At 38.5% G+C, this 23,950-nt stretch overlaps 1 protein-coding gene across 1 annotated transcript in view; it reads right to left on the bottom strand.

Moving 5' to 3' along the window:
- The window catches only part of LOC134846958 (mannosyl-oligosaccharide glucosidase-like), a 35,625-nt gene extending 12,747 nt beyond the window's left edge, over positions 1 to 22,878 (bottom strand). The window contains exons 1-2 of the mRNA XM_063864417.1: positions 22,662 to 22,878; positions 22,176 to 22,365 (exon numbers count right to left, since the gene is read on the bottom strand). Coding sequence (XP_063720487.1) covers positions 22,176 to 22,365; positions 22,662 to 22,875 — 404 coding nt within the window. The 5' untranslated portion in view covers positions 22,876 to 22,878. The remainder of the gene's footprint in view (positions 1 to 22,175; positions 22,366 to 22,661) is intronic.
- Between the last annotated feature and the right edge of the window lie 1,072 nt (positions 22,879 to 23,950).

The following is a 23,950-nucleotide window of genomic DNA, read 5'->3' on the forward strand; positions in this document are numbered from 1 at the left end:
CAATTCAATCGACAAAATCACAATCTACTTAGTCGGTATTACACCATCTCACATTTATGGTCAAATGTCTCCATCTCCGTCATGTGAGATCAAACCATAGCGAAGCAGTCTACACTCAACACATCAAACAATTCAATCCAAAAAATCACAATCTATTTAGTCGATATTACACCATCTCACATTATGGTTAAATGTCTCCATCTCCGTCATGTGAGATCCAACCATAGCGAGGCAGTCTACACTCAACACAACAAATAATTCAATCCACAAAATCAAAATCTATTTAGTCGATATTACACCATCTCACATTATGGTCAAATGTCTCCATGTCGGTCATGTGAGATCCAACCATAGCGAGGCAGTCTACACTCAACACATCAAACAATTCAATCCACAAAATCACAATCTACTTAGTCGGTATTACACCATCTCACATTATGGTCAAATGTCTCCATGTCGGTCATGTGAGATCCAACCATAGCGAGGCAGTCTACACTCAACACATCAAACAATTCAATCCACAAAATCACAATCTACTTAGTCGGTATTACACCATCTCACATTTATGGTCAAATGTCTCCATCTCCGTCATGTGAGATCAAACCATAGATAGCGAAGCAGTCTACACTCAACACAACAAATGATTCAATCCACAAAAACACAATCTATTTAGTCGATATTACACCATCTCACATTATGGTCAAATGTCTCCATCTCCGTCATGTGAGATCCAACCATAGCGAGGCAGTCTACACTCAACACATCAAACAATTCAATCCACAAAATCACAATCTATTTAGTCGATATTACACCATCTCACATTATGGTTAAATGTCTCCATCTCCGTCATGTGAGATCCAACCATAGCGAGGCAGTCTACACTCAACAACAAATAATTCAATCCACAAAATCAAAATCTATTTAGTCGATATAACACCATCTCACATTATGGTCAAATGTCTCCATGTCGGTCATGTGAGATCCAACCATAGCGAGGCAGTCTACACTCAACACAACAAATGATTCAATCCACAAAAACACAATCTATTTAGTCGATATTACACCATCTCGCATTATGGTCAAATGTCTCCATCTCCGTCATGTGAGATCCAACCATAGCGAGGCAGTCTACACTCAACACATCAAACAATTCAATCCACAAAATCACAATCTATTTAGTCGATATTACACCATCTCACATTATGGTTAAATGTCTCCATCTCCGTCATGTGAGATCCAACCATAGCGAGGCAGTCTACACTCAACAACAAATAATTCAATCCACAAAATCAAAATCTATTTAGTCGATATAACACCATCTCACATTATGGTCAAATGTCTCCATGTCGGTCATGTGAGATCCAACCATAGCGAGGCAGTCTACACTCAACAACAAATAATTCAATCCACAAAATCAAAATCTATTTAGTCGATATAACACCATCTCACATTATGGTCAAATGTCTCCATGTCGGTCATGTGAGATCCAACCATAGCGAGGCAGTCTACACTCAACACATCAAACAATTCAATCCACAAAATCACAATCTATTTAGTCGATATTACACCATCTCACATTATGGTTAAATGTCTCCATCTCCGTCATGTGAGATCCAACCATAGCGAGGCAGTCTACACTCAACACAACAAATAATTCAATCCACAAAATCAAAATCTATTTAGTCGATATTACACCATCTCACATTATGGTCAAATGTCTCCATGTCGGTCATGTGAGATCCAACCATAGCGAGGCAGTCTACACTCAACAACAAATAATTCAATCCACAAAATCAAAATCTATTTAGTCGATATAACACCATCTCACATTATGGTCAAATGTCTCCATGTCGGTCATGTGAGTTCCAACCATAGCGAGGCAGTCTACACTCAACACAACAAATGATTCAATCCACAAAAACACAATCTATTTAGTCGATATTACACCATCTCACATTATGGTTAAATGTCTCCATCTCCGTCATGTGAGATCCAACCATAGCGAGGCAGTCTACACTCAACACAACAAATAATTCAATCCACAAAATCAAAATCTATTTAGTCGATATTACACCATCTCACATTATGGTCAAATGTCTCCATGTCGGTCATGTGAGATCCAACCATAGCGAGGCAGTCTACACTCAACAACAAATAATTCAATCCACAAAATCAAAATCTATTTAGTCGATATAACACCATCTCACATTATGGTCAAATGTCTCCATGTCGGTCATGTGAGATCCAACCATAGCGAGGCAGTCTACACTCAACACAACAAATGATTCAATCCACAAAAACACAATCTATTTAGTCGATATTACACCATCTCACATTATGGTTAAATGTCTCCATCTCCGTCATGTGAGATCCAACCACAGCGAGGCAGTCTACACTCAACACAACAAATAATTCAATCCACAAAATCAAAATCTATTTAGTCGATATTACACCATCTCACATTATGGTCAAATGTCTCCATGTCGGTCATGTGAGATCCAACCATAGCGAGGCAGTCTACACTCAACAACAAATAATTCAATCCACAAAATCAAAATCTATTTAGTCGATATAACACCATCTCACATTATGGTCAAATGTCTCCATGTCGGTCATGTGAGATCCAACCATAGCGAGGCAGTCTACACTCAACACAACAAATGATTCAATCCACAAAAACACAATCTATTTAGTCGATATTACACCATCTCACATTATGGTTAAATGTCTCCATCTCCGTCATGTGAGATCCAACCATAGCGAGGCAGTCTACACTCAACACAACAAATAATTCAATCCACAAAATCAAAATCTATTTAGTCGATATTACACCATCTCACATTATGGTCAAATGTCTCCATGTCGAACATGTGAGATCCAACCATAGCGAGGCAGTCTACACTCAACAACAAATAATTCAATCCACAAAATCAAAATCTATTTAGTCGATATAACACCATCTCACATTATGGTCAAATGTCTCCATGTCGGTCATGTGAGATCCAACCATAGCGAGGCAGTCTACACTCAACACATCAAACAATTCAATCCACAAAATCACAATCTATTTAGTCGATATTACACCATCTCACATTATGGTTAAATGTCTCCATCTCCGTCATGTGAGATCCAACCATAGCGAGGCAGTCTACACTCAACACAACAAATAATTCAATCCACAAAATCAAAATCTATTTAGTCGATATTACACCATCTCACATTATGGTCAAATGTCTCCATGTCGGTCATGTGAGATCCAACCATAGCGAGGCAGTCTACACTCAACAACAAATAATTCAATCCACAAAATCAAAATCTATTTAGTCGATATAACACCATCTCACATTATGGTCAAATGTCTCCATGTCGGTCATGTGAGATCCAACCATAGCGAGGCAGTCTACACTCAACACAACAAATGATTCAATCTACAAAAACACAATCTATTTAGTCGATATTACACCATCTCGCATTATGGTCAAATGTCTCCATCTCCGTCATGTGAGATCCAACCATAGCGAGGCAGTCTACACTCAACACATCAAACAATTCAATCCACAAAATCACAATATATTTAGTCGATATTACACCATCTCACATTATGGTTAAATGTCTCCATCTCCGTCATGTGAGATCCAACCATAGCGAGGCAGTCTACACTCAACAACAAATAATTCAATCCACAAAATCAAAATCTATTTAGTCGATATAACACCATCTCACATTATGGTCAAATGTCTCCATGTCGGTCATGTGAGATCCAACCATAGCGAGGCAGTCTACACTCAACACAACAAATGATTCAATCCACAAAAACACAATCTATTTAGTCGATATTACACCATCTCGCATTATGGTCAAATGTCTCCATCTCCGTCATGTGAGATCCAACCATAGCGAGGCAGTCTACACTCAACACATCAAACAATTCAATCCACAAAATCACAATCTATTTAGTCGATATTACACCATCTCACATTATGGTTAAATGTCTCCATCTCCGTCATGTGAGATCCAACCATAGCGAGGCAGTCTACACTCAACACAACAAATAATTCAATCCACAAAATCAAAATCTATTTAGTCGATATTACACCATCTCACATTATGGTCAAATGTCTCCATGTCGGTCATGTGAGATCCAACCATAGCGAGGCAGTCTACACTCAACACATCAAACAATTCAATCCACAAAATCACAATCTACTTAGTCGGTATTACACCATCTCACATTTATGGTCAAATGTCTCCATCTCCGTCATGTGAGATCAAACCATAGCGAAGCAGTCTACACTCAACACATCAAACAATTCAATCCACAAAATCACAATCTATTTAGTCGATATTACACCATCTCACATTATGGTTAAAAGTCTCCATCTCCGTCATGTGAGATCCAACCATAGCGAGGCAGTCTACACTCAACACAACAAATAATTCAACCCACAAAATCAAAATCTATTTAGTCGATATTACACCATCTCACATTATGGTCAAATGTCTCCATGTCGGTCATGTGAGATCCAACCATAGCGAGGCAGTCTACACTCAACACATCAAACAATTCAATCCACAAAATCACAATCTACTTAGTCGGTATTACACCATCTCACATTATGGTCAAATGTCTCCATCTCCGTCATGTGAGATCCAACCATAGCGAGGCAGTCTACACTCAACACAACAAATAATTCAATCCACAAAATCAAAATCTATTTAGTCGATATTACACCATCTCACATTATGGTCAAATTTCTCCATCTCGGTCATGTGAGATCCAACCATAGCGAGGCAGTCTACACTCAAAACATCAAACAATTCAATCCACAAAATCACAATCTAATTAGTCGATATTACACCATCTCACATTATGGTTACATGTCTCCATCTCCGTCATGTGAGATCCAACCTTAGCGAGGTCGTCTACACTCAACATATCAAACAATTCAATCCACAAAATCACAATCTATTTAGTCGATATTACACCATCTCACATTATGGTCAAATGTCTCCATCTCCGTCATATGAGATCCAACCATAGCGAGGCAGTCTACACTCAACACAACAAACAATTCAATCCACAAAATCAAAATCTATTTAGTCGATATTACACCATCTCACATTATGGTCAAATGTCTCCATCTCGGTCATTTGAGATGCAACCATAGCGAGGCAGTCTACACTCAACACAACAAATAACTCAATCCACAAAATCACAATCTATTTACTCGATATTACACCATCTCACATTATGGTCAAATGTCTCCATCTTCGTCATGTGAGATCCAACCATAGCGAGGCAGTCTACACTCAACACATCAAACAATTCAATCCACAAAATCACAATCTATTTAGTCGATATGACAACATCTCACATTATGGTTAAATGTCTCCATCTCCGTCATGTGAGATCCAAACAGAGCGAGGCAGTCTACACTCAACATATCAAACAATTCAATCCACAAAATCACAATCTATTTAGTCGATATTACACCATCTCAAATTATGGTCAAATGTCTCCATCTCCGTCATGTGAGATCCAACCATAGCGAGGCAGTCTACACTCAACACAACAAACAATTCAATCCACAAAATCGCAATCTTCTTAGTCGATATTACACCATCTCACATTATGGTCAAATGTCTCCATCTCCGTCATGTGAGATCCAACCATAGCGAGGCAGTCTACACTCAACAAAACAAACAATCCAATCCACAAAATCACAATCTACTTAGTCGATGATACACCATCTCACATTATGGTCAAATGTCTCCATCTCCGTCATGTGAGATCAAACCATAGCGAAGCAGTCTACACTCAACACATCAAACAATTCAATCCACAAAATCACAATCTATTTAGTCGATATTACACCATCTCACATTATGGTTAAAAGTCTCCATCTCCGTCATGTGAGATCCAACCATAGCGAGGCAGTCTACACTCAACACAACAAATAATTCAACCCACAAAATCAAAATCTATTTAGTCGATATTACACCATCTCACATTATGGTCAAATGTCTCCATGTCGGTCATGTGAGATCCAACCATAGCGAGGCAGTCTACACTCAACACATCAAACAATTCAATCCACAAAATCACAATCTACTTAGTCGGTATTACACCATCTCACATTATGGTCAAATGTCTCCATCTCCGTCATGTGAGATCCAACCATAGCGAGGCAGTCTACACTCAACACAACAAATAATTCAATCCACAAAATCAAAATCTATTTAGTCGATATTACACCATCTCACATTATGGTCAAATTTCTCCATCTCGGTCATGTGAGATCCAACCATAGCGAGGCAGTCTACACTCAAAACATCAAACAATTCAATCCACAAAATCACAATCTAATTAGTCGATATTACACCATCTCACATTATGGTTACATGTCTCCATCTCCGTCATGTGAGATCCAACCTTAGCGAGGTCGTCTACACTCAACATATCAAACAATTCAATCCACAAAATCACAATCTATTTAGTCGATATTACACCATCTCACATTATGGTCAAATGTCTCCATCTCCGTCATGTGAGATCCAACCATAGCGAGGCAGTCTACACTCAACACAACAAACAATTCAATCCACAAAATCAAAATCTATTTAGTCGATATTACACCATCTCACATTATGGTCAAATGTCTCCATCTCGGTCATTTGAGATGCAACCATAGCGAGGCAGTCTACACTCAACACAACAAATAACTCAATCCACAAAATCACAATCTATTTACTCGATATTACACCATCTCACATTATGGTTAAAAGTCTCCATCTCCGTCATGTGAGATCCAACCATAGCGAGGCAGTCTACACTCAACACAACAAATAATTCAACCCACAAAATCAAAATCTATTTAGTCGATATTACACCATCTCACATTATGGTCAAATGTCTCCATGTCGGTCATGTGAGATCCAACCATAGCGAGGCAGTCTACACTCAACACATCAAACAATTCAATCCACAAAATCACAATCTACTTAGTCGGTATTACACCATCTCACATTATGGTCAAATGTCTCCATCTCCGTCATGTGAGATCCAACCATAGCGAGGCAGTCTACACTCAACACAACAAATAATTCAATCCACAAAATCAAAATCTATTTAGTCGATATTACACCATCTCACATTATGGTCAAATTTCTCCATCTCGGTCATGTGAGATCCAACCATAGCGAGGCAGTCTACACTCAAAACATCAAACAATTCAATCCACAAAATCACAATCTAATTAGTCGATATTACACCATCTCACATTATGGTTACATGTCTCCATCTCCGTCATGTGAGATCCAACCTTAGCGAGGTCGTCTACACTCAACATATCAAACAATTCAATCCACAAAATCACAATCTATTTAGTCGATATTACACCATCTCACATTATGGTCAAATGTCTCCATCTCCGTCATGTGAGATCCAACCATAGCGAGGCAGTCTACACTCAACACAACAAACAATTCAATCCACAAAATCAAAATCTATTTAGTCGATATTACACCATCTCACATTATGGTCAAATGTCTCCATCTCGGTCATTTGAGATGCAACCATAGCGAGGCAGTCTACACTCAACACAACAAATAACTCAATCCACAAAATCACAATCTATTTACTCGATATTACACCATCTCACATTATGGTCAAATGTCTCCATCTTCGTCATGTGAGATCCAACCATAGCGAGGCAGTCTACACTCAACACATCAAACAATTCAATCCACAAAATCACAATCTATTTAGTCGATATTACAACATCTCACATTATGGTTAAATGTCTCCATCTCCGTCATGTGAGATCCAAACAGAGCGAGGCAGTCTACACTCAACATATCAAACAATTCAATCCACAAAATCACAATCTATTTAGTCGATATTACACCATCTCAAATTATGGTCAAATGTCTCCATCTCCGTCATGTGAGATCCAACCATAGCGAGGCAGTCTACACTCAACACATCAAACAATTCAAACCACAAAATCACAATCTATTTAGTCGATAGTACACCATCTCACATTATGGTCAAATGTCTCCATCTCCGTCATATGAGATCCAACCATAGCGAGGCAGTCTACACTCAACGCAACAAACAATTCAATCCACAAAATCTCAATCTACTTAGTCGATATTACACCATCTCACATTATGGTCAAATATCTCCATCTCCGTCATGTGAGATCCAACCATAGCGAGACAGTCTACACTCAACACAACAAACAATTCAATCCACAAAATCACAATCTATTTAGTCGATATTACACCATCTCACATTATGGTCAAATGTCTCCATCTCCGTCATGTGAGATCCAACTATAGCGAGGCAGTCTACTCTCAACACATCAAACAATTCAATACACAAAATCACAATCTATTTAGTCGATATTACACCATCTCACATTATGGTCAAATGTCTCGATCTCCGTCATGTGAGATCCAACCATAGCGAGGCAGTCTACACTCAACACAACAAACAATTCAATCCACAAAATCACAATCTATTTAGTCGATATTACACCATCTCACATTATGGTCAAATGTCTCCATCTCCGTCATGTGAGATCCAACCATAGCGAGGCAGTCTACACTCAACACAACAAACAATTCAACCCACAAAATCACAATCTATTTAGTCGATATTACACCATCTCACATTATGGTCAAATGTCTCCATCTCAGTCATGTGAGAAACAACCATAGCGAGGCAGTCTACACTCATCACAACAAACAATTCAATCCACAAAATCACAATCTATTTAGTCGATATTACACCATCTCACATTATGGTCAAATGTCTCCATCTCCGTCATGTGAGATCCAACCATAGCGAGGCAGTCTACACTCAACACATCAAACAATTCAATCCAAAAAATCACAATCTACTTAGTCGATATTACACCATCTAACATTATGGTTAAATGTCTCCATCTCCGTCATGTGAGATCCAACCATAGCGAGGCAGTCTACACTCAACACAACAAACAATTCAATCCACAAAATCACAATCTATTAAGTCGATATTACACCATCTAACATTATGGTCAAATGTCTCCATCTCCGTTATGTGAGATCCAACCATAGCGAGGCAGTCTACACTCAACACAACAAACAATTCAATCCACAAAATCTCAATCTACTTAGTCGATAATACACCGTCTCACATTATGGTCAAATGTCTCCATCTCCGTCATGTGAGATCCAACCATAGCGAGGCTGTCTACACTCAACACAACAAATAATTCAATCCACAAAATCCCAATCTCCTGGTAGCCGAACGACACTCCGTCATGTGAGATCCAACCATAGCGAGGCAGTCTACACTCAACACAACAAACAATTCAATCCACTAAATCACAATATACTTAGTCGATATTACACCATCTCACATTATGGTCAAATGTCTCCATCTCCGTCATGTGAGATCCAACCATAGCGAGGCAGTCTACATTCAACACACCAAACAATTCAATCCACAAAATCACAATCTATTTAGTCGATATTACACCATCTCACATTATGGTCAAATGTCTCCATCTCCGTCATGTGAGATCCAACCATAGCGAGGCAGTCTACACTCAACACAACAAACAATTCAATCCACAAAATCACAATCTACTTAGTCGATATTACACCATCTCACATTATGGTCAAATGTCTCCCATCTCCGTCATGTGAGATCCAACCATAGCGAGGCAGTCTACACTCAACACAACAAACAATTCAATCCACAAAATCACAATCTCCTGGTAGCCGAACGACACTCCGTCATGTGAAATCCAACCATAGCGAGGCAGTCTACACTCACACAACCAACAATTCAATCCACTTAATCACAATCTACTTAGTCGATATTACACCATCTAACATTATGGTCAAATGTCTCCATCTCCGTCATGTGAGATCCAACCATAGCGAGGCAGTCTACCCTCAACACAACAAACAATTCAATCCACAAAATCACAATCTACTTAGTCGATATTACACCATCTAACATTATGGTCAAATGTCTCCATCTCTGTCATGTGAGATCCAACCATAGCGAGGCAGTCTACGCTCAACAAAACAAACCATCCAATCCACAAAATCACAATCTACTTAGTCGATATTACACCATCTCACATTATGGTCAAATGTCTCCATCTCCGTCATGTGAGATCCAACCACAGCGAGGCAGTCTACACTCAACACAACAAACAATTCAATCCACAAAATCACAAAATACTTAGTCGATATTACACCATCTAACATTATGGTCAAATGTCTCCATCTCCGTCATGTGAGATCCAATCATAGCGAGGCAGTCTACACTCAACACAACAAACAATTCAATCCACAAAATCACAATCTCCTGGTAGCCGAACGACACTCCGTCATGTGAAATCCAACCATAGCGAGGCAGTCTACACTCACACAACCAACAATTCAATCCACTTAATCACAATCTACTTAGTCGATATTACACCATCTAACATTATGGTCAAATGTCTCCATCTCCGTCATGTGAGATCCAACCATAGCGAGGCAGTCTACCCTCAACACAACAAACAATTCATTCCACAAAATCACAATCTACTTAGTCGATATTACACCATCTAACATTATGGTCAAATGTCTCCATCTCCGTCATGTGAAATCCAACCATAGCGAGGCAGTCTACACTCAACAAAACAAACAATCCAATCCACAAAATCACAATCTACTTAGTCGATATTACACCATCTCACATTATGGTCAAATGTCTCCATCTCCGTCATGTGAGATCCAACCATAGCGAGGCAGTCTACACTCAACACAACAAACAATTCAATCCACAAAATACTTAGTCGATATTACACCATCTAACATTATGGTCAAATGTCTCCATCTCCGTCATGTGAGATCCAACCATAGCGAGGCAGTCTACACTCAACACAACAAACAATTCAATCCACAAAATCACAATCTACTTAGTCGATATTACACCATCTCACATTATGGTCAAATGTCTCCATCTCCGTCATGTGATATCCAACCATAGCGAGGCAGTCTACACTCAACACAACAAACAATTCAATCCACAAAATCACAAAATACTTAGTCGATATTACACCATCTAACATTATGGTCAAATGTCTCCATCTCCGTCATGTGAGATCCAACCATAGCGAGGCAGTCTACACTCAACAAAACAAACAATCCAATCCACAAAATCACAATCTACTTAGTCGATATTACACCATCTCACATTATGGTCAAATGTCTCCATCTCCGTCATGTGAGATCCAACCATAGCGAGGCAAGGCTACACTCAACACAACAAACAATTCAATCCACAAAATCACAATCTACTTGGTCGATATTACACCATCTCACATTATGGTCAAATGTCTCCATCTCTGTCAAGCGAGATCCAACCATACCGAGGCAGTCTACACTCAACATAACAAACAATTCAATCCACAAAATCACAATCTACTTAGTCGATATTACACCATCTCAGATTATGGTCAAATGTCTCCATCTCCGTCATGTGAGATCCAACCATAGCGAGGCAGTCTACACTCAACACAACAAACAATTCAATCCACAAAATCACAATCTACTTAGTCGATATTACACCATCTCACATTATGGTCAAATGTCTCCATCTCCGTCATGTGAGATCCAACCATAGCGAGGCAGTCTACACTCAACACAACAAACAATTCAACCCACAAAATCACAATCTATTTAGTCGATATTACACCATCTCACATTATGGTCAAATGTCTCGATCTCCGTCATGTGAGATCCAACCATAGCGAGGCAGTCTACACTCAACTCAACAAACAATTCAATCCACAAAATCACAATCTATTTAGTCGATATTACACCATCTCACATTATGGTCAAATGTCTCCATCTCCGTCATGTGAGATCCAACCATAGCGAGGCAGTCTACACTCAACACAACAAACAATTCAACCCACAAAATCACAATCTATTTAGTCGATATTACACCATCTCACATTATGGTCAAATGTCTCCATCTCAGTCATGTGAGAAACAACTATAGCGAGGCAGTCTACACTCAACACAACAAACAATTCAATCCACAAAATCACAATCTATTTAGTCGATATTACACCATGTCACATTATGGTCAAATGTCTCCATCTCCGTCATGTGAGATCAAACCATAGCGAGGCAGTCTACACTCAACACAACAAACAATTCAATCCACAAAATCACAATCTATTTAGTCGATATTACACCATCTCACATTATGGTCAAATGTCTCCATCTCCGTCATGTGAGATCCAACCATAGCGAGGCAGTCTACACTCAACACATCAAACAATTCAATCCACAAAATCACAATCTACTTAGTCGATATTACACCATCTCACATTATGGTCAAATGTCTCCATCTCCGTCATGTGAGATCCAACCATAGCGAGGCAGTCTACACTCAACACAACAAACAATTCAATCCACAAAATCACAATCTATTTAGTCGATATTACACCATCTCACATTATGGTCAAATGTCTCCATCTCCGTCATGTGAGATCCAACCATAGCGAGGAAGTCTACACTCAACACAACAAACAATTCAATCCACAAAATCACAAAATACTTAGTCGATATTACACCATCTAACATTATGGTCAAATGTCTCCATCTCCGTCATGTGAGATCCAACCATAGCGAGGCAGTCTACACTCAACTCAACAAACAATTCAATCCACAAAATCACAATCTATTTAGTCGATATTACACCATCTCACATTATGGTCAAATGTCTCCATCTCCGTCATGTGAGATCCAACCATAGCGAGGCAGTCTACACTCAACACAACAAACAATTCAACCCACAAAATCACAATCTATTTAGTCGATATTACACCATCTCACATTATGGTCAAATGTCTCCATCTCAGTCATGTGAGAAACAACTATAGCGAGGCAGTCTACACTCAACACAACAAACAATTCAATCCACAAAATCACAATCTATTTAGTCGATATTACACCATGTCACATTATGGTCAAATGTCTCCATCTCCGTCATGTGAGATCAAACCATAGCGAGGCAGTCTACACTCAACACAACAAACAATTCAATCCACAAAATCACAATCTATTTAGTCGATATTACACCATCTCACATTATGGTCAAATGTCTCCATCTCCGTCATGTGAGATCCAACCATAGCGAGGCAGTCTACACTCAACACATCAAACAATTCAATCCACAAAATCACAATCTACTTAGTCGATATTACACCATCTCACATTATGGTCAAATGTCTCCATCTCCGTCATGTGAGATCCAACCATAGCGAGGCAGTCTACACTCAACACAACAAACAATTCAATCCACAAAATCACAATCTATTTAGTCGATATTACACCATCTCACATTATGGTCAAATGTCTCCATCTCCGTCATGTGAGATCCAACCATAGCGAGGAAGTCTACACTCAACACAACAAACAATTCAATCCACAAAATCACAAAATACTTAGTCGATATTACACCATCTAACATTATGGTCAAATGTCTCCATCTCCGTCATGTGAGATCCAACCATAGCGAGGCAGTCTACACTCAACACAACAAACAATTCAATCCACAAAATCACAATCTACTTAGTCGATAATACACCGTCTCACATTATGGTCAAATGTCTCCATCTCCGTCATGTGAGATCCAACCATAGCGAGGCAGTCTACACTCAACACAACAAATAATTCAATCCACAAAATCCCAATCTCCTGGTAGCCGAACGACACTCCGTCATGTGAGATCCAACCATAGCGAGGCATTCTACACTCAACACAACAAACAATTCAATCCACTAAATCACAATCTACTTAGTCGATATTACACCATCTCACCTTATGGTCAAATGTCTCCATCTCCGTCATGTGAGATCCAACCATAGCGAGGCAGTCTACATTCAACACACCAAACAATTCAATCCACAAAATCACAATCTATTTAGTCGATATTACACCATCTCACATTATGGTCAAATGTCTCCATCTCCGTCATGTGAGATTCAACCATAGCGAGGCAGTCTACACTCAACACAACAAACAATTCAATCCACAAAATCACAATCTACTTAGTCGATATTACACCATCTCACATTATGGTCAAATGTCTCCCATCTCCGTCATGTGAGATCCAACCATAGCGAGACAGTCTACACTCAACACAACAAACAATTCAATCCACAAAATCACTATCTCCTGGTAGCCGAACGACACTCCGTCATGTGAAATCCAACCATAGCGAGGCAGTCTACACTCACACAACCAACAATTCAAGCCACTTAATCACAATCTACTTAGTCGATATTACACCATCTCACATTATGGTCAAATGTCTCCATCTCCGTCATGTGAGATCCAACCATAGCGAGGCAGTCTACACTCAACACAACAAACAATTCAATCCACAAAATCACAAAATACTTAGTCGATATTACACCATCTAACATTATGGTCAAATGTCTCCATCTCCGTCATGTGAGATCCAACCATAGCGAGGCAGTCTACACTCAACACAACAAACAATTCAATCCACAAAATCGCAATCTTCTTAGTCGATATTACACCATCTCACATTATGGTCAAATGTCTCCATCTCCGTCATGTGAGATCCAACCATAGCGAGGCAGTCTACACTCAACAAAACAAACAATCCAATCCACAAAATCACAATCTACTTAGTCGATGATACACCATCTCACATTATGGTCAAATGTCTCCATCTCCGTCATGTGAGATCCAACCATAGCGAGGCAGTCTACACTCAACAAAACAAACAATTCAATCCACAAAATCACAATCTACTTGGTCGATATTACACCATCTCACATTATGGTCAAATGTCTCCATCTCCGTCAAGCGAGATCCAACCATACCGAGGCAGTCTACACTCAACATAACAAACAATTCAATCCACAAAATCACAATCTACTTAGTCGATATTACACCATCTCACATTATGGTCAAATGTCTCCATCTCCGTCATGTGAGGTCCAACCATAGCGAGGCAGTCTACCCTCAACACAACAAACAATTCAATCCACAAAATCTCAATCTACTTAGTCGATATTACAACATCTCACATTATCGATTCATGCCCAGATGAACGATATTTGGACCCCCTTGAACTTCAATTATGAAAAAAGAAAAACTACATTAACGATGACATAAGACAGAAATACTATTTTGGTAAGCAAACTAACTATTAGGAACCGATAAGTGCTTCATACTTTACATTGCAATAAGCATTTAGCCGTAAAAAACCGTAACACGACAACTCGCAAAAGACAACTCGTATAAATGACCAGTTACAACAACTCGCAACAGACTCGTAAGACCATCCTTTATTTTTCCTCTAAATTTAAGACCCGGGCTTGTCCCCCAATCCCCCTAACATAAGCATCAATTTTATGGTGTAACGAGGGGTTTTTAAAGGTTAAACATGAAGACCAAATATGTTTGTCATGGCCTAATTAGTTCGCATACTAAATTCCGTAACATTCGAATGAGAACAAAATTTCACAAAATTTTTGCAGATGGGGGAAGGGAAAGAAAAAAGAGCTAAGAACCGTAATCCTCCACTAATTTTAGTTAATTTTAATTTTATTCTCAATCCAAAGCAATTATTGGGGAAAGATATGAATCATTTTGTTCGTTTAACACCAAAAATTGAGTCCATAACCTTCATCATTTTGGTTTCTAATTATGTTTCTTTTCATTCGAAAAATGTTGCAATTCACTACAAGACAGCGCGGGAGACGAATCTTGATCTTCGTAAGTTCGACTTAATGAGAAAAGCGTGTTAACAATCTGGAGATGCTCAAAAAGACCTTGCAAATCACAAGCATTTACAAATGATGATTTATTTGTGGAGAAACTGGATCAATTTTATTCAATGTTGACTTATGAACGAGAAGTTGAAAAGTAAGTTTTCTACACTATTCTTAAATTTTTTTCAGTTTATGAAAATCGGTTTCAAAAAGGGTTTAAAAACATGATCGTTAAATAATCAGAGGAGTTGAAAATCATGGAGGGGATGAACAAAATGTCAACTTTTGATATATAGTTTCAAAAATTAATCTTCACTGCTCGCACTACTTCTGGGGGGGGGGGGGGGGTTAACGTAAATTTTCTACAATGTTTAATTGTCATGCAAAGAGTAAGAAAAAGTAAAAAACAGCGAAGAAGCAAGAAACAGCCAAGAAGCAAGAAACAGCGAAGAAGCTGATAAAGAGCAAGAAAGAGCGAAGAACATCTCCGATCTAATTATCGAAACGTAACGAGCACTGTTTCTGAGGAGTGCTCTGCAAACATGCCCAAAACTTACCTAGTTTGCATGAGCAATTCAACGAGAAGAGACTTTGGGGACATACCAATTCCCATGGAACTTCATACCACTCTATGAGGGCAGATATTCTTGGCCCATGACTCGGGGCCGGGGGATTTCGACTGATTTCTTCTGTTCACAATGAGGCAAACTTGGACATTCTCGAGGGTTACACAACTTGGCACGCTGATGGCATATTCAAGAAATGTTCCTCGTTATTCTATGTTACTCATTATCTACCATTGTTACTCATTACTCATTACCTACCAGTGGTTTGATTTCTGTTGCAACGCAAAACTCAACAGGAATATCAACAAGCATTTCGTGTGTTACGAAGAAAGTAGTTCATTGCTCTCAGTCGGCAATGGCTCTCATTCCTGAATGCGACTTGAAGCTGGCATTAGAAGCTCTCCACGCAAGAAAAACTGAGCAGGATGAGCTCCATTTATATCTCGATTATTCCGACAAAAAACTTTCCGAAAAAGGATGGCATAGAGCTTTTCAATTGGGAATGCGTCATGCTCACCTCACTGTATCAAAATTCATTCAGCAAAGAAGGAAGGAAATTTGCACAATTCAGCTAAGAAATTGGTAAGGAGCCAAAAAAAAGCCTTATTTGTATGAACAATTGCAAAGGATATCAAAAACTGTGAAAAACTATCAAAACAATGTCTTTCGTTTACTTTTTACTGGTAAAACCACTTTATACCAAAGAAAAAATGATGCCTCGAATGCTTTGATGTTTTACGCCTTTTTTGTTTTACATTAAGATTAAAGGAAAACTTAATTTTCTTCCTAGTTTTATACGAGTTGTCTTGTTTTGCGAGTGGTCTTCCGCTGCGAGTTGTCGCGGTACCTAAAAAACATGTAAAGCGTCAATGATAAGAAATTTTGAAAGGTACGGGTAAGAGAAAAAAAGCTGAAATTTGCACAGAGCCGAAAATTAAGCACAAACAGAATTGGTCACCCGAGTTGTCCTATTGCACTAAAATTGAGCAACCATGGCCGATTGGCTAACACGCGCGGTTTTTAGCACGAAGTTCTCGAGTTCGAATCTCACTTCACGGTTGTAGCTGCCCCAGAGTCATCCGCCTCCTCAAGGTGTGACCGGCTACGCCAAAACGGATGAATAGTCTCCCCCACGGAAAAAAGGTCAAAAAAAAGAAAAAGGAGATGAAACAGGGCTGGGGGCTAATAAGAAAATGTACTAAAATTAGGCATAAGGCGTTAGTTATTCAACAAAACAAATCTGGCCTCGTTACACGAACAACCTTGCAAAACCACTGCTTGCCATTATAAAACACATCAAGTTCAAGTAAACTCGTGAATACGCAAAAGGAGCCGCTAAATAGCAGCTAGCAGAGCTCGGTAGATCCATGGCAATGACTTGTTATAATGAGGATGCTATCTGAACTATCAGTTTAGGATATATTTAAGCTATAACATGACAGCACATGGTTGAAAAAAAATTGGAACAAAACTGAGTGGTAACAAAGCCGACAAATTTTCAGCAGACACCGGGTGAGCAAGTTTTCTACAACAAATTTAATCTACTATATATTTAAATGCGGGCTTCATTATCTCGCTATGGTAAAGCTTTTTAAACTTACTATTTTAGCATGTTTAACAAAAGAATTTTTGAAAGTTTAAGCTATATCGTATATTTCAATGGTTAAGATTTTTTAAATCTTTTTGCCCGCTTCTCATTGGGTAACAATAATCAACCAATCAGCTTGAAAGCCATAAAACAAAAAAGAAAAGCAGCAAGCAAAAACACGGATGCATTAAAACTCAAATGTACAAAGCTGATTTGAATTAACCGGACAAAACGAGCTAAACTTGAAATTTAAAACGAGTTTTTCTCAGATTGGGGTGAGTTTAGATGAAAACTTATGATGACAAAACTTGCTTAAAATTTTAGCAGAATTCAGAATGACTTTGGTGTAATTTGTTTTGCGAAATTCGGGCCCAAAAATTTACCCCAAAAATGGGTCATTTTGGCTTTTCTTGCTTAATCAAAAATTACACCAAAATTACCCAGTCGATCACAGACATAATTATATCAAAGTGACCCCCTTACGTAGCCCAACAAACTTTAAGAAGAAGCGTCACATCGGGGAAACTTGAAGTAATTAAGCAGTCGCATCTGGACAGAAGATTTGGAACTCTAGAGAGTACTCTTACAGTACCCAACTACACAGTTGGGAAAATCAAATTTTGAGAAACTTCAACATTAAGTTTTCTAAAAAAAGTTTTTTTCGCAAACCAGAAAAAATGTCACATCTCGAAAACTACCAAGATTTGAGCAGTTTTATTTGAATGCAATGTTTGCAATTTCTGACAGTACTGTGACAGCACACAACTACAGGGTTGGGAATTTCACTTTTGTGAATTATTTTTAAAATTATTGGTTTTCAGAAAAAATTACAAAAATCGCCTTATCTCTTGATCTAAAAAAGTTTGGGCATTGTTAATTGGAGGCCGAGTTCGCAACAGCTGAAATAACTCGCCCAACTACAGGTTAGGAATTTCAAGTTTTGAAAAAAAATTTAATTTTCATGAAAATTTTTTGAGAAAATCCTAAAAAACGTCATATCTCGAAACTGCAAGGATTTGAGCTGCCATATTCAGTGGCAAGATTCGCGACCCCCTGAGAAAACCCACACATTTTCCAACAACAGGATCGAGATCTTCAAAGTTTTGGAATTATTTAGCCTTCAAGTTCTTTAGAATTTTTTTGAAAATTTCACAAAAAACGTCAGATATCGAAAAGTACAATGATTGCAGCAGCTAAATTCCGAGGAAAGATTGGAAACGCTCACAATTTCCAACGGCAGGATTGAGAGCTTCAAAGTTTTGGAATTTATTAAAATCCAAGTTTATTTGAAAATTTTTGAAAAAATCATAAAAAACGAACATATCTCGAAAACTAAAAGGATTTGTGCTGTCAAATTTTGAGGCAAAATTTGGAACTCCTGAGAGAACCCTGACACAGCCTCACTTTAAATATGGGAACTTCAAGTTTTGGAATTTTTTTATATCTTAGGACTATAAAGCCTAAAAATCGTCATCTCGAAAACTACAAGGATTTGAGCAGCCATATTCAGAGGCAAGATTCAACACTCTTGAAAGTACCATCACACTTTCCAACGACAGGATTGAGATCTTCAACAGGATCCAAGGACAAGTATCAATTTATGGAAGTTTGAAAAATTCATAAAAACGTCATATCGAAAGCTACAAGGTTTTGAGAAGTGACATCTGGAGGCAATATTCGCAACCCCTGAGAGTACCCTGACTGCACCCACTTAGTTGAGAATTTCAAAAAATTATAAGTTTTGTGAAGTGAGATTTTCTAGAAATTTTTGAAAAAACTCGAAAATTGACGTATCTTGTAAACTGAAAGTTTTTGGTTATTCATATATGGAGGATCCTAATGCCCGGGGAGAACCCTGACAGCATCCAACTATTGGGCTGCTATTTTCAAACTTGATGAAATAAACACTGAGCTCAAGCTGGAAAATTTAAAAAATCTTAACCATTGAAATATACGATATAGCTTAAACTTTCAAAAATTCTTTTGTTAAACATGCTAAAATAGTAAGTTTAAAAAGCTTTACCATAGCGAGATAATGAAGCCCGCATTTAAATATATAGTAGATTAAATTTGTTGTAGAAAACTTGCTCACCCGGTGTCTGCTGAAAAATTGTCGGCTTTGTTACCACTTCAGTTTTGTTCCAATTTTTTTCAACCATGTGCTGTCATGTTATAGCTTAAATATATCCTAAAATGATAGTTCAGATAGCATCCTCATTATAACAAGTCATTGCCATGGATCTACCGAGCTCTGCTAGCTGCTATTTAGCGGCTCCTTTTGCGTATTCACGAGTTTACTTGAACTTGATGTGTTTTATATTGGCAAGCAGTGGTTTTGCAAGGTTGTTCGTGTAACGAGGCCAGATTTGTTTTGTTGAATAACTAACGCCTTATGCCTAATTTTAGTACATTTTCTTATTAGCCCCCAGCCCTGTTTCATCTCCTTTTTCTTTTTTTTTTGACCTTTTTTCCGTGGGGGAGACTATTCATCCGTTTTGGCGTAGCCGGTCACACCTTGAGGAGGCGGATGACTCTGGGGCAGCTACAACCGTGAAGTGAGATTCGAACTCGAGAACTTCGTGCTAAAAACCGCGCGTGTTAGCCAATCGGCCATGGCTGCTCAATTTTAGTGCAATAGGACAACTCGGGTGACCAATTCTGTTTGTGCTTAATTTTCGGCTCTGTGCAAATTTCAGCTTTTTTTCTCTTACCCGTACCTTTCAAAATTTCTTATCATTGACGCTTTACATGTTTTTTAGGTACCGCGACAACTCGCAGCGGAAGACCACTCGCAAAACAAGACAACTCGTATAAAACAAGGAAGAAAATTAAGTTTTCCTTTAATCTTAATGTAAAACAAAAAAGCCGTAAAACATCAAAGCATTCGAGGCATCATTTTTTCTTTGGTATAAAGTGGTTTTACCAGTAAAAAGCAAACGAAAGACATTGTTTTGATAGTTTTTCACAGTTTTTGATATCCTTTGCAATTGTTCATACAAATCAGGCTTTTTTTTGGCTCCTTATCAATTTCTTAGCTGAATTGTGCAAATTTCCTTCCTTCTTCGCTGAATGAATTTTGATACAGTGAGGTGAGCATGACGCATTCCTAATTGAAAAGCTCTATGCCATCCTTTTTCGGAAAGTTTTTTGTCGGAATAATCGAGATATAAATGGAGCTCATCCTGCTCAGTTTTTCTTGCGTGGAGAGCTTCTAGTGCCAGCTTCAAGTCGCATTCAGGAATGAGAGCCATTGCCGACTGAGAGCAATGAACTACTTTCTTCGTAACACACAAAATGCTTGTTGATATTGCTGTTGAGTTTTGCGTTGCAACAGAAATCAAACCACTGGTAGGTAATGAGTAATGAGTAACAATGGTAGATAATGAGTAACATAGAATAACGAGGAACATTTCTTGAATATGCCATCAGCGTGCCAAGTTGTGTAACCCTCAAGAATGTCCAAGTTTGCCTCATCGGTGAACAGAAGAAATCAGTCGAAATCCCCCGGCCCCGAGTCATGGGCCAAGAATATCTGCCCTCATAGACTGGTATGAAGTATATCAACATTTACTCGTGGAATATTATTGCGAAACTTAGTACTACCCCAAATTAACTTATTTTTAGTTTTATTCGTACTTCCAGAAATTGGGCATCAATTGTGAAAAAAAAATTGTTTACTGGAAAGAAGACTTGTTCGCGAGTTGCTTAGGGGAAAAAAATTGTTTGAGAAAAAAAAAACCAAAACATCTAATTTGAAACTCAATTTTGGATATCAAAATTGAAGAAAAAGACCGTGAGAAGTCAAAGAAAAGCCGAACTGATGTTTATCTCTTGTTGAGCATATGAAAACTTGCTATACAGCTTGTAAATGAACAAAAAACGCTGAAGAACCGCTGATTACGGTTTTGTGTACTGGACCGGTTTCAGACTGGATGGAACTTGAATGAAGACTCTCTCGGATATTTTCTGAAGCACCCAGCGACATTGCAGGAATAACAAATTCCCTGCTTCGACATTCCGATATGATTTAACGTACAAACAACTGATATTGATTTAACTGAACCTTCACGACGATGCACTACGATTATATCAGACATTAACTTTATACAGCATGGATGATATAAGATGGTTTTTGAACTGAGTTTCTTCCGTATCTAAGGCACAAGTCCCGAGAGATAAGCAAAACCGAAAGAATCAAATGATTACTTTAATCCCTGGTCGCAGTTGTGGCGGAAATCTACCCTATTTGGATCGAACTGAACCAGCCAAAGAAGCCCAAACACTGGACTTTGATTGCTTCTGGTCTTCATCCCAAAATATACTCCAGGTCTGTATGCGCCCCAAAACAAATCGCTGTTTCTTGACGGTGTCGTTGATCCAGCATCCAAAATTTGTTCTAAAATGTATTAAGTAAAATGTCACATAACTTTTCGAAGATGATTGATGTGAGCCAAGTTAGTACCAATGCAATATGTATATGGCTAAATTTTATTATTTATTAGTATTTCTGACATCTATTCTATTTTTCTTGTGCACATTAAACAGATAGCGCGCATAGAATCAAATACTTCTTTTACCGCATTACTCGTTGGTTAAATAGTCTTCGGAAAAAATAACTAAGCAAGATCCCAGTAATCAGGGTAGGAAAAAGAAATACAGGAACAATTTTAATACAGATTATAAAAATTGTACCTCTAAAAGGCGTTATTGACCTTCCTCGAGCTGCTGTTTGTTTGAACGCATTGTACAAATAAATGCCACATAGCGCTAAAGCAACCGCTCCAAAAATAAACCACTTTTGATAGCGCGCATTGTTGCTGGAGTTTCTCCCATTCCTATGAGCGGCAATTCTACCAGCTTCAGACGCAGCGCCATTGCTAGGTCTGCTACGCCTGCGCACTGTCATCCAATTCTAAAAAAAAACGAACTTTTTAATGGAAGATCTAAATTAATCAAAGACAGCAGCAAGTTCAGGGGTTCCGCAAATTATATGGCCATATAATGGGGTTTCCGCCCTACATGGTAATCAGAAGGTCAAAAGTATCATAGTAACCGAGGTTATAGTCAGGAGTTCCTTCATCACGAATCAAAATCCTTGGAATTTTCTAGATATGGAAGTGATAATGATAAAAGAAGATGACAATGTACCAGTCGGTCATATTTGGAAGTTAGACCTTGAGGAATACGAACTACGTAATTTTGGGATGAAATTTAATTTTTCAAAATGTAACATTCGCCCGGAAGTAACATATCGACGGAAAATAAAACAAAGTCCTAAGACGACTGGCTAACGTCTAAACAGAGTTTAACATGCTTTTCCCCGTCCCTACCAAGCCAGTACTTTCGGTGGTCTTTCTAACATCGGGTCGACAAAAACGTTACTGCTTTCGGCTTCGGTCAAAACACTCAAATTAACTCAATTACATTCAGAAATAGTGAGCTCATGGCTGGGTCTCAGTATCCCCAGACCACGAGGTCACTCCTAAAAACAGGGCTACTACTATTTATTGAATTATTATTGTTTTAGTTCAGTAGATAAAAATCATCATCTCCATCGAAGACGGATCAACCCTTTCCCCCAACTCCTAGCTTCTCATCTTAGTAGAATGAATTCGGATGCTAATTAAATTCAATTCAGGACAGCTAAAAGTTCATATAAAATGATAAAATTCTCAGTCCCGAAACCCCTCCGGATTCTCGAATCCACTGAATCAAGCACGTTAAGCTTGATTTCTCTGTAATCCGGAAGGCTGGTTTCCTCCCCTCACTGTTGTTAGCAACTGCTTTGCAACTATTGTAGCGACACAATAGTTGCAACTTGGAGCGGTCTCTGCTACTTCTGCTCTTCTCTAATTCTGATACTCAATTTTCTCGTTGTTGTCGTCGTCGCAACTATCGCTGTTGTGTTGCTTTTCAGCTTTTCTGCCAAAATGGCCGTTTTTGACGTTTCTGAGAATCACTTCGAAAAATTAAAATTTAGG

The sequence above is a fragment of the Symsagittifera roscoffensis genome, chromosome 5, assembly GCF_963678635.1.
Source record: "Symsagittifera roscoffensis chromosome 5, txSymRosc1.1, whole genome shotgun sequence".
Taxonomy (NCBI): domain Eukaryota; kingdom Metazoa; phylum Xenacoelomorpha; order Acoela; family Convolutidae; genus Symsagittifera; species Symsagittifera roscoffensis.